Below are 13,440 nucleotides of genomic sequence, written 5' to 3'. Positions count from 1 at the left end.
AATTTTAAAAAACTTCATATAATTACATGATATAATTACACCAATTTCTTACCCTCCCTTGAAAATTGAAGAGTGTAATTACTCCCCTTCAATTACACTCAATTCCTCTCTTACCAAATAATTATTTGGTCTACCAAACATGCCAAGAAGTGTACTTACACCCAATTACACCAAATTTCAATTACATTGTAACTTTCCAAACATGCTCTAAATATATCTAATCTAGTTAAACAATACTAGAAAGAAAAAAAAAGTCAAAGTTAAATAACCATTCAACCTCCATAACTAAACCAATCTCCCATATATCTTTAAATATCTAGTATATACACCGACATTAGATTTGTCCAATGTATGTATGTACAAAATACCCTGGAGACTTGGTCATCATCAAGAAAAGCCTTGCAGCACGCTCAACTCAAAAAACAATTGCAATAAAATCCGGCTGCATGAACATAGCCGCCTACATATTGTGGTGTAAAATGTAAGAATTTACATCAATTATTGTCCCAACGACTCCTGTAGCCTGCATCCTTGTGAAAGGTAACATCCCTATGGATTCCAGGGCCTCAAGAATGGTTTGCCCATCGAATCATGTAACCCTGGATTCTGAGTAGAGATGCTCGTCCATCCAAGACCATTTGGTTTAAGGCCCCCAGGACTTTCCTGGCTACCCATGTAACCAAGGGAAACAGCTTGTTGCTGTGAGGCATTGCTCCTCGTGGGAATTCCCACGCCTATCTCACCATAGTTCCTGGAAGGGATCAACCGTTCTCTTGAGCCTGATGGATTATAAGAGCCACTCTGATGCAGTGTGTTACACTCAGATAAAACAGTGTACAAGCTTTGATCTGAGTTGTTTACGCTTCCAATGCTCTGAGATGGACAGCCAACACCTCCTAAAGTAGACCAGCCCCCACGGGCATGATTCTCTCCAGAGAACCAATTCTGACTTAGCAAGTCTCCATTGCTTAGATGAGTTTGAGACGCTGCTGACACATGAACAGAATTGACAGCCCAATCTTGCATGCCAACATTCAACTGTTCATGCCTAGGGAAAGAATATCGACCTCCATCTGGGTATAGATTCCCCTGAAAGTTCTGATGCATGAGGAGATCATTCAGCCCCTTGTGCCGTAGCTCAATTGGTAACTGCACATGAAGCTGCTCCCTAAAATGACCAGAATATTGACCTGGCTGCACCATCAGATTGGTTGATGGTTGGAAGTCCAGTGGAGACTGTCTCTGCTCACGATTGTAAGATGAACTATCTGGATCCTTGAAAAACGGGTGGACTATTTCATTCCTGTTCTGAGGGTATGAACCAAAAAGAGAAACAGCACTGGGTTCTCTGGGCAACATATGCCTCCCAGAATCCTTTTCTGTCGGGACAGCTTCCAGATTAATAAGACTAGTGGCTGGCTCTGCGGTAATTTGAGGATGCCCAAGTGACAACTCCTCAGCAGAAGGATATTCATGACTTATGGGAGTGGCACACCCATAAGAGGCAGCTATGCTAATTGCTGACCAACCATCACCAGTAGAAGCAAGAGGATCCCCTTGATCAACAGGAACATCCACACTATTCAACCCTTCTGGATACTCTGATACAGTTGGGGAAACTTCGTCTGCCTGCTGGATTATATTGTTCTCATTAGAATCCAGCTTAAAGTGACCTAACTGATTGCTCTCATCAAGTGAAACATGACCAAGATCCTGATTGAGTGAGACAGGGAGAGACTCATCATCATAATCAGTGTTAGCTGTGCTATCAGGAGTCCGTTCATCAAATAAGCTTGCAGACTCTCCTCCTCCCTCCTGATCCTGAAATCATATAACCAAAGAGTTTATTTGAATCTCATCAAAGAACATAGAACTTCAAAAAATTTCTTCTCAGGCAAATTATTATAATATAACTAAAAACTCTTAACTGAAGTTTCTGCCAATCATTTATTTGTATTTAACGAGACAGGGACCCTTGGATTTAAGTAGACCATCTTCCAACATACACGAGGTGGTAACAATTTAGGTTAAGCCTTTTCGACTCAATACAATTCTTTTTCTCTTAGTACAACTGACCTCTGACTGTATAGTAAGCTCATTATTTAGTATTTCTCTTTCCATTTGCTTCTCGATCAACCCATCAGATTCTTCCTTGCCCTCATGCTGATCAACCTAGAGCAAATTTGGACATAATTAAACAACTAAAGAAACCATCTTCGCTTCGACATACACGAGTTGGTAAGAATTCGCCTCTATACAATTGTTTTTCTATTAGTATAACTGACCTCTGGCTTTATAGGAAGCTCATTATTTAGAATTTCTCTATCCATTTGCTTCTTGATCAACCCATCAGATTTTTCCTTGCCCTCATGCTGATCAACCTAGAGTAAAGTTGGACATTTTAACAATTAAACAACTAAAGAAACCGTCTTCCCTTCGACATACACGAGTTGGTAAGAATTCGCCTCTATACAATTGCTTTTCTATTATTGTTATTACTGACCTCCGACTGTAGAAGAAGCTCATTATTTAGTATTTCTCTTTCCATTTGCTTCTCGATCAACCGATCAGATTTTTCCTCACCCTCATGCTGATCAACCTAGAGCAAAACCATCTTCACTTCAACATACACAAGTTGGTAAGAATTCGCCTGATTTTCTATTAGTATAACTGACCTCTGACTGTAGAGGAAGCTCATTATTTAGTATTTCTCTTTCCATTTGTTTCTCAATCAACCCATCAGATTCTTCCATGCTCTCATGCTGATCCACCTAGAGCAAACTTGCATATTTAATAATTAGACAACTGAAGAAACCATCATCCCTTAGACATAACTAATTGGTAAGAATTATAGGTGAAGCCTTTTCACCTCTATACAATTGTTTTATATTGACTATTAGTATAACTGACCTCTGACTGCAGAGAAACCTCATTATTTACTATTTCTCTTTCCATTTGCTTCTCTATCAACCGATCAGATTTTTCATTGTCCTCCTGCTGGTCAGCCTAGAGCAAACTTAGACAATTTAACAATTAGACAACTAGGATAAACTATCTGGAACTTCCATAAGAAAAAGAAAAAAGAAAAAAAATGTCAGAAGCATTCAACCATCTTCAAAACCAATTCCTCAAAAAAGTGATGAGATAACCCACATTGACCCTCAAACACAAAGGGGAGAAAAGCTTAAAGTATAAACCTCTACTTCCATTGAGAGTGCAACTTCTGCCTCTTTATTATCAGTTTGTTCTGCAAAGATCCCATCAGAGCTAGTTCTCTCTTCTGCATCTTTACTATCAGTTAGTTCTGGAAAGATCCCATCAGAACTCATTTTCTCTTTACCCTGATAAACCAAGTAAAAACAAATCATCAGGTAATTCAAACAGATTCTCTGAACTTGGATGTATAAGATGCACTCTTAAGACAGACCTTAATTTGGACATTAAGTTTTTGTTCCAGTTCTTGACCTAATGATATTCTCACTTGCAATTCTTGTGAACGTCTCTTTATCCATTTTGCAAAACCAGCAGGGACATCCCTATTAGCCAGCTGCAGCCTGTACAAACACACACTAAGAACTAATGTGGAGATTGATAATACTAGAAGAAATGTTTTGCCCCACAAACTAACCAGTGGTCATGTAATTTTTGACGTTCTTCTTCCTCATAAAATTCAAATGGCTGTACATGGAGATTTTCCACATCACCTAAGACATTGCTCAGAGACCTGGGTTGAATGCTATTACTATTATGCTTCATGCTGTTCTTAACACGTTGATAGTGTTCTCGACTGACCTGAAATATGATGGAGAAAGGAAGGAGAAGAGGGATGGGGAAACTATCAGACACTGGAGACAAGAAAATAACATAAATTCATTGAGTGCCAACAGTTTGTACAGAATTTGCACACATGAAAGACTGAAATGGAAAGCATCCCATGTAAGAACTCAAGTGAAAAAATGGCTGGGCCAACATCTTGCTGAATAATGGCTGCAACATGTGTGAGCTACAAGTATTTGGTGAGAAAACAAACAAATTCAAGATCATTGGAATATTTTCAATAGACTCGTATGATGTTCCAACCAAACCATAGACCACCTTAATACAAGACATGTTCTTTTAATCAGGTAAACATATACCTTAATATAAGACATGTATTTGGCACCATCGCTGTGTTGGATATTGCGCTTGTTTAGCTTTTCCCCTTTCCTGGACCTTGCAGCCATCTTAGGTCCATCAGGTGAACTGCCATATGTGCCTTCTGTGAAGCCCTTTCTGAATACCAAAGAAAGCATGTGACTGTTATGACCCTTATAATGGGAAAAAAGCAATTATCATGTTAAGATTACAAATATACAACCAGAAATTAAGAAGTCATAATGTAAGCTCATTTTATCTTTTCACTTTTGCTTCTTCCTTTAATCAATTCTCTCCAGCTACTTTTATCACGCAGATTTGTTGATCACCAAGAAGGTTAAGGTCACTCCGAAAACAACAATATCAAGGAAAAAGAACAAAAAGGATCGTTGCAACAACCTCCTACTATGGCATAACTTAGTGCAGTTGTCAACAGATTTCAATATTTCTTCTAAGTTCCCAATGTAGGGGTAAGGACTGTGTACGCTCTACCTTCCCAGACCTCACTTGTGAGATTACTCTGGGTATGTTGTTGTTGTAGAGTGATCCTTTATTGGCAGAATATCTCAGGTTACCCTAAACTTGACACATTTTATTTGTGCACATCGGAACTATTCTTTATCATGATTATCCCCCAAGAACTTGGCAATTTGATAGCCTCGACTCTCCTAGACTAACGTGTCTGTTAGAATAGGAATAGGTATACACAATCCTACTTAGAATAGGCATAGTAATAGGAATAGTATGTAGTATCCTACTTGATAAAGGATTGTATTATAGTGTCTATAAATAAGGTTCTCTACAGTATCTCCTATTTTGTATCATGATTATCCTCCAGGAACTTGGCAATTTGATAGCCCCGACTCTCCTAGATTAACATGTCAAAGAGCGTGAATACACGCTCTTTAGGCTCTTGGATTGAAAAATCAACTTCTAAAAGGGGTATTTTCAGCCGTTAATTCCCACATAACCATATAAAATGCCTTACTTGTTCCAATTTTGTATTTCTTCTTAATAGATACAATGCATATTTATCACAACTTCGTATTTCCTTTTATTTCATCTTCGATGAAATGGCAGTTTGTTTTAATTATGTTTTTCTTCTTTATTTTGGGCCAAATCTGTAAAGATATGGCTGAAACTCTATTGTTTTTTTAAAACCGGTAACTTTGTATATTTCTAAAAATAATTCACAATTACACAGTGCTCCCAGAGTACTGATCCCTATTTACAACAAAAGAACTCTTAAGAACCTGCAGCTATTCTAAACACCTAAATGGAGTCTAGTATATCCAGAATTTCTGTCAACAAAAACAGAAAAGCAAAATACAGTTCATTTTTATCTGTTGAACTGTGTTGCTCCTATTCTCAAAGCACCTTGAATTCTTTTCTTTCCAAACTGTCCACCATATGCATGCTGGTATAATTCTTCATCTTTCTCCGACTCATAGTCTCCCTTCCTTCTTTTTCCAGCTTACCAAGGATGCTGTAATGTTACCTGGAATTATCCAGGTGATTCCTCTGAGAGCCAAAAAAAATCCTCCATACTTGTCCTGTTACCTTGCAGTGGAGAAAGAGATGTTTTACAGTCTCAGTTGTTTCACTGCATAAGCAGCATCTGGGACATGTAGTAATCCCTTTTCTCATCAGGTTGTCTGAGTGAGGACAGCTTCTCAAGCCAGAAACCATACAAAGCGAGAGACTTTGAAAGGAATCTTTGTCTTCCAAATATGCTTCTAGGGCCAGCCTTCAATCTGATGACAGGTATGGTTCAAATATTTGTATGCTATGCTCACCTTAAAGTTCTCACTGTGTGACCATTCCACCACAGTTTGTCAACCCTTCCTGTAAGCCACCCCAAGTCTCCAAAGAAGTGAAAAAGGAGGTCACACTACTCAACTCCCAATAAAAGAAAGTTTTAACCAAAAGCTGTGTATTTCTTTTCATTCTTCTGCAGATGCCATGACAACTTTTCCCAACTAAAAGGAAACAAGGAGAAAAAAGGCTACAGCCTGGTAAAGTACGAATCTCAGTTTAGATAACAAAAGTCTGCTTCAAAAATGGACATGGAGATTCAGAAGAAGATTCATAACCCAAAAGTATGGCTTAATGAATCAGTGGATCACCAGAGATGTACTTAGCACTTATGGTTGTATTACCCAACTCACTCCAAGATACAAAAAACATGTACCACAGAGCACTTGTCTTGCAATATAAGAACTTATGCTCATTGTTTTCTGCATCCTGTCCGCATAACAAGCATCTCGAGCAAATCTGAAACCTCTTCTTTGTAGGACTTCATGAGTTAAGCAAGCTCTTCTAACAACCAACCATAAAAAGCATGAAACTTTGAGAACTTTGACCTTCCGTATGAGTTTCCAAGGCCACAAAGCTGTCAAGGAGGTTACATTGCTTAGACTCCAGAAGGCTTACTTAACTGAAAAATTCCCTTTGATGCACAACTTACAAACTTGTCTATCTATGTCAGTTGAGGTGCCTGAGAAGAAGTTCAAAACTTGTAACATACTTGAGACTCCGTCAATTTCCCAATCATTTAGGGCCCTCCTGTAGATCAGATTCCAACCTTGGGCACTCCATATCTGTGAGATTGTATTTTCTTTTTGAAGGCTTAAGATGTAAAGATCAGGGAATTGATCTTTTGGTGATGAGTTTTTAGTGATATATGAATATAAATTCGTTTTTTTTGGCAAGTAAATGAATATAGGTACTTTTATTTTTTTTTTTAAAAAAAAAAAGGAACTTCATTCCAACTGTATATCTCCTCTAATTCGGGACAAATCTATAAGAAAAAAATGGCAATTTTTTTATCAATATAATGGAGTTTTAGTTCTGCATTTCTTTTTATTTCTTCTTTAGAGGAAGTTTCAAGTATCTTGGGTCTATTATCCAAGAAAATGGGGAGAGTGACGATGACGTCACACGCCGAATTGGTGCAAGGTGGATGAAAAAGAGACTCGCGTCTGGAGTATTGTGTGATAAGAAGGAGCACCAAAACTTAAGTGGTGGATAGACTAACTATGATGTATGAAGTGGAGTATTGGCTAGTCAAGACTCTCACGTTCAGAAGATAAAAGTTACAAAAATGAGGATGTTGCAATGGATGTGTGCACATATTAAGAGGGATAGGATTAGAAATTAAGATATTGGAGACAAGGTGGGAATCCTGTAGGTGGAGGATTTGAGATGGTTTGGGCATGTGAAGAGGAGATGCATAGATGCCCCAGTTTAGAGATGTGAGAAGGTGGCTATGGATGATTTCAGAAGGGGTGAATGTAGGCCGAAGAAGTAGTGGGAGAGGTGATTAGACAAGACATGGTCCACTTTCAACTTACCGAGGACATGACCTTGAATAAGAGGTTATGGACACAAATTAGGGTATAAAGTTAGTAGACAGTAGAGTTTTGTCTCGTTTATCCTTCCATACAAGTAATCGTAGTATTACTCTTGTAGTTACTTGTCCTTTGGTTTTTGTTTCTTGTAGGTACTTCGATTATCATATGATTTTGCAATAACTACTATTCAGAATGATTTTTCATGCTTTCTATAGTATTTTGTCATGGCTTCTTCACTTCCTTTATTTCTTGTTTCGCGCTGCTTTGAGTTGTTTTTCAAGGAACCGGGGGTCTATAGGAAACAGTTTGTCAACCTCCAAAGTAGGGATAAGGTATGTGTTAATTCTACCCTATTCTACCCTCTCTCCTGACTCCACTTTGTGGGACTACACGGGGTATGATGTTGTTGTTGTTGTTGTTATGTATCGACTATTTGTTCTAACTTTATATTTTTTTCCTTTTGGGGGGGAGGGCAAATGCATTAAAAAGAAGTTGCTAGGGCTCCATTATTTTTAGTCAAATAAGAAATTTCCACACAAAATATTGGAGTTCGGACTGTGTATTTCTTTCTATCTCTTGTGTTCTTTTGGGTTCAAATCTGTAAAAAGAAAAAAATTGGTCAAAACTCTATTACTTTTAGCTAAACAAAAAAAATCAGCCTAGATAATGGAGTTCCAATCAAGTTGTTTTACAACTTTGGCCTGAAAAAAAAATGATTCAAAAATTTCAGAAGTTAACAAATTAAAAAATATAATAAAATATGTTATTTCAAAAAAAAATGCCAAGTTCACAATAAAATGTGTGGCAGCCCATGCCCAGCAGGTGAGATTGGTTAGGAGAGTCGAGGCTATCGAAATGCCAAGTCCAGGGAGGTCATTAGGACTAGACAAAGTTAGAGTGCGAACTGAATAAAATGTGTTAAGTTTATGAGGGGTCCTGACGTATTCTGCCTCATTTATTTTCATGTGCTTCTTTCTTTTAAATTTTCTTAAATAAACCTAGAACATATTTTGAAAAGGTAAGGTAACTAGAGTAACTTAGAACATAAGACAATGAAAGAAAACCACCTCAATATTCTCTCCACCATTTCCTCCTCCGAGTCTTTACAGCTCTCCAAACTTTCCTTCCATAACTGCAACTTCCCAATCATACTGCCACGAGAAGTAGAATGTAATGCAAACAGAAAAATGTTCTAAAATAAGGTTAAGAAAAGTACAGTTAAGAAAATAAGGAAACTGCCTACTTGTCATGGTAATTTTGTAATTCCATGTAATATGCCTTCTTGTTAGCCTTGAAAAGCTGCTCCTGGTGCATAACGTTATCAGGATGAAAGCTACCAGAACAAATCCTCTGACCCCTGCAAAGATGCCAGAGATTTTGATAACATGAGATTCTCAGAACATTCGTGTAAATGGTTAAATCTCACATGTCCAAAATAAATGCATAGTTATGCCAGCAAAGTAAACTATAAACAGAAAAGTAATTTCAAAGTTAGATTATCCTAATGTTTCAACATAGCCCAAAATCTCTCCAATCAAAAGTATAAAGCACTTGAAAATTTAAGATTTAAAGATTATCTATACATGCTATGCAGAAAGGATATGCTTAAAATATGGACGTGCGGCAGCTGCGGCTCTAGTACAAATGATCATGAAACTAACTTATAATAAGGTAGTCTATGCTATAACCTCTTTTACATCTTGAGGTGTTGATTTAGGGATATTTTTCAGATAGTTGACACTATGGTGTAAGCCACTTCCTCCCCCTCCCCCCTCACTCCCCCTTTTTCACTAAATAAGCCTCGAGGGCCCCTCTCTGATAAGGAAGGAAACGAAATAATCTCAATTTTACGACAAATCCGGTCGATGGTTGTTCTCCACTAACCACCAAGCAAGAAAGACACTTTACGCAGCATTTCAGGTCGGAAAACTCTATAAGCCTATCATCAAGTTAGGTTAGGCCAACCTCGGAACTAGATGTGGTCAACTTTCTCATCTAACACCACAGGTGAAGAAAGCACGACTTCGAAGCTCAGGTTAGCCCAGGACTTGGGAATAGAGCGAAGGAAAGGCGCCTTGGATCTCTCGATCCAGAACTACTAGGAGGGGAGGGAGAACCTTATCCCATAACTCACTTCAGTCATGGAGTTTCAAGCGTTAGTGGCCGCCCCTGATTAGCATAGACCAAGGGCGAACACTCATCGTTTAAGGTCAAAAAGTGCACGATTACATACCTACTTAACAAAAGTCCATAAAAGCAATACACAGGTGATCAGATAGAATGCGCCCAAACAATTACACAATGCTAGTTCCATAATCAGGAAAGCATATACTTCTCCAGACTCCTAACGTGAAAGGACATTTGGTATTATCAGGGACTAGATTAGGGAAAATATTTACAACCAGTGTATAGGAGGCTCATTGCACGTCAGATTAGGTTCTATGCAAATGCTACCTGGCATACTAACAACATCAAGTATTCTATACTATTTAATAGAAAGATGGGGATATGGCACAGATACAGCTGATACATTGGTGTATTATGATCCTCATAATCCATTTATTTGACCCATTGTATTACAATCGAAGTATCATATTATTGTTGCACCAGACTACATTCACAAACACTAGGGACCCTTTGTTCATCTTTTCTTCTCCAAGATCTCTCGACCTCTCGTAGCATCGTTAAAACAATTGCTCCTTGGTCTATAACTTACAATCTCATCAGAAGAACATGATGCTAAAATCAGTAACTCTAATCTCATCAATCTCAATTCAATTCAAAAACATATCCTAGATTTTTATTATTTATGTTTTTAGATAAATGGAACCATAATCCCGTCAAAATTTGATGATTCCCTAAAATGAGAAAACCAATCCAAGTCCTGTCAGATAAAAAACAGAATATCAAGAGCCCACCATAAATTCTACAGTACGAAGTAACAGGAGAAGTCACAGGAACCTCAAGTACAATGTTCCAAATGTGAAAAAACAGAAAAATTGAATGTCAAACATATTGAGATATTAAGCAAAGGAAGACTTACCACTTAAGAAAAGGATTTCCGAAGTGAAAATTTTCCTCCCCCAGTAATTTATACACAATATCATCTGGTCCTGACCCTTCCGGCAAAAATTGCGTAAGAAATCCTCTCTCATCTTCTGACAAGTTCGCCTGCCAAACCTAAATCAATTTCCAGAGTGTAAGATATAAGGATAACTATACCTTCCAGTAAAAAGTATTTAGCATACATAACTTATAGACTGTTACCTTGTGCGAGAGGACCTCACTTAAATTTTTGAGTTCAAAAGTTTCGTGAGGTAGAGTAAAAACATCAGCCAATATGCTATGGTGATGTGAGAGAAAATCCAAAAAGGGAGTCAATTCTCTCTGTGAAATGCCAATTTGCTCCTTCTTGGCAAGAACACACCTTTTTTTGTCATCCCAAACCAGAGAAACATTGGATCTTAACTTCAAATTATATCTTGCTAATCCCTGTTTCTTCTTCTTCTTCAATCCATAGGAGTCCAAAGGACAGTCAATATTGCTGACAGCACGTAGACGTTTCTTCCACTGATCAGCCACCATTGTCAAAGCATGCCAAAATAATTACCACTAGAATATAATGATGCTCTCTCAATTTTGATCAACAAAACCCTCCCTATGAATTGTCAGTCGAGAGCTTCTAAAAACAACATAAAAAAATAAGTAAGCTAACTTTACAATTGCTTTGAAAAGAAGTGTTCAAGAGCATACGGGGTCCAACTACCCACAACCTATCCTTATTTTCACAGGTTAAATTAAAGTAAAGGGAAAGGTGGAAATTGGCATCCAATCAAGTACACTGACACGCAGATGAGGTAAAATCATTTATTAAAGGCATGTAGACAGAAGAGGTAAAATATTATAAACAAACAAGCTTCATAAAGTGCAATAACTCATTGGGATGCCAGTTCAATTAAGGAAACGGTAAGATATTTTTCAGTGACCCGGTTAATATATCTCTGTAGCCAAAGGAAGCAGATCAAGTCAGCTTTCAAAGATCAAAGAGATTAAGATTACAGTGATATTATTGCAGAGGGGGAACCATACAATCCTCGCTCCATTATCAACCTCCCACAATCTACTCACCCAGAGGCCAGGGAGATAATTGGAAGGAAAAAAAAGTACAACAGAAAGAGATAATGACACGCAGAATTTACAAGACCGAAAAAGTAGAAAATACAAGATAAATAAGCAGAGACAGTAAAGTGTTGGATAAACAAATTGATAACTGGTTATACCGGAGATAAAATATACTAAGCAAAGAAGAAGTTGTGGAATACCGTAAGCCCAAAATAAATACCAAAGAGACTGATTGTATAATTCTCGCGAGAAGGGAAGGGAAGGGAAGGGAGAGGGTTTCAGATGCCGTTTAACCTTTTATAGGAAATCGAATTGAAACAACATGAGGTTGTGAAGGCTCTAATTATATAAATCACAACATGAGAAAGAAAGAAAGATAAAGAAATAAAGCCCTAAAATCGAAGAACCTGAAACAAAGTCGATACAGGCGGCAGCAATGAACGGGGGCAGGGCGTTCCGAGGGTTGCAGCGTTATCCGATGCTTCTTCGCTCACGGACTACTTTTTGCCTTTTCCCTTTGTTATTTTTTTATTTTTTTTATAACCTAAAAAAAATAAGTTACGTTAGTCTAATTTATTTTTTTGACTTATAATTTGTTTTCTGTTTATAAGTTGATTTAATAATTTAAATTAAATAAATTCAATTATTTTTTTGAGCTTATTTACAAAATGGTTTTAAGTTGGACAGTCAAACACTCAAAAAAATCTAAAAATAATTTATAAACAACTTATAAGTCAATCCAAATGCACTCTTATTTAAGTGTTTTTAATTTAAAATATTTTTAAAGTATTTTTAGAGTATTTGAATAAACTTTATCAAAATGCTTATGAGTATTTGATTTTAAGTTAAAATGATAAAGTAATGTAAGTTAAAATTTATAATTTATGACTTTTGATTTATAAGTCAAAAATAAAAAGTCAATCCATACAAATTCTTAATCTTGTTATTATTGCTTTATATCATGTTTGATTTTTCGTACTAAAATTTACATTAGTTATTCTAATTTAATATTGTATACCTAATATTGGTATTATAATTATTTCATATAAAATAAAAAGTTAAATAAATAATATGTGTATTAATAGTATATGGATAAGAGTATCTTCGGAGAAAATTTCCAGCTAAATATATCTCTATATTCTGGCCTATACTTAAGATATATTTGTAATTGTTGGGTGTTTGCCCTGACTTTCCTAGTATAATTGTATAAGATTGTATTGGATGATTCACAATAGTGTGCATGTGTGGAGGTTAATTCTTTGGTGTTAGTATAGATTTGGAGATGAATTAAGGTCATAAGGATCCTCTGACACAAAGTCAAGTTGAAAGGTTATTTACCGATTGAGTTTCGGTAAAAAAAATTACTTGGTTCAACTTCAAACGATCATATCTCTTAGAATATTAAGATTTAGGTGGCTTGTTACATATCAAATTAAAGATCTACGTGTCCTCTTTCCAACACCACCAATTTTGCCTCATTTGGAGTTCGGAGTAAAAAGTTATGGTCGCATTACTAAAGCATGTACAAACAGGACAATTCGGTGAGCTCACTAGCCAATTTGGCGACTCGCCGAATAGTTCGGCGAGACCCCGACTTTGCTCGCCGAATGGACCTGAAAACCTCCACAAATTGTTATTTTAGGCGATCTAAAGCACCCTTTTGGCGACTCGCCAAATAGTTTGGCGAAGAGACCTCTAGCTCGCCGATGAGACTCATCAAAAAGTCATTTTTAATTATTGTTTTTATGATTTTCTTACGTTCCCAAAAGGATATTCTTGAACTTTTACCCTCAATTAACTTCTCTAAGTCTTTCTTATAGCTTTATAACTT

General features: G+C 36.9%; 1 protein-coding gene across 3 annotated transcripts; it reads right to left on the bottom strand.

The window, feature by feature from the left end:
- Positions 1-260: 260 nt before the first annotated feature.
- LOC129875294 (uncharacterized) lies at positions 261-12,133 on the bottom strand. 3 transcript variants are annotated; one of them, XM_055950746.1, is made up of 15 exons: positions 12,017-12,133; positions 10,755-11,169; positions 10,531-10,667; positions 8,731-8,844; positions 8,555-8,638; positions 4,137-4,272; positions 3,629-3,792; positions 3,428-3,554; positions 3,198-3,341; positions 2,911-3,006; positions 2,676-2,771; positions 2,504-2,599; positions 2,286-2,381; positions 2,077-2,172; positions 261-1,821 (listed from the first exon to the last, which is right to left on the bottom strand). In XM_055950746.1, exons 2-15 carry the CDS (start codon positions 11,070-11,072, stop codon positions 550-552), a joined length of 2,976 nt encoding a protein of 991 aa, XP_055806721.1. In that variant the 5' UTR covers positions 11,073-11,169; positions 12,017-12,133; the 3' UTR covers positions 261-549. The 3 variants fall into 3 exon arrangements, with proteins under 3 accessions (XP_055806721.1, XP_055806723.1, XP_055806722.1); XM_055950748.1 differs by having other exon boundaries at positions 10,755-11,166; positions 12,017-12,130; XM_055950747.1 differs by lacking the exon at positions 12,017-12,133 and adding an exon at positions 11,810-11,974.
- Between the last annotated feature and the right edge of the window lie 1,307 nt (positions 12,134-13,440).

Source organism: Solanum dulcamara, chromosome 11 (genome assembly GCF_947179165.1).
Source record: "Solanum dulcamara chromosome 11, daSolDulc1.2, whole genome shotgun sequence".
In the NCBI taxonomy this organism is placed as follows: Eukaryota; Viridiplantae; Streptophyta; class Magnoliopsida; order Solanales; family Solanaceae; genus Solanum; species Solanum dulcamara.
The sequence above is the reverse complement of the archived record's forward strand: the minus strand, read 5'-3'. Positions and strand labels throughout refer to the sequence as shown.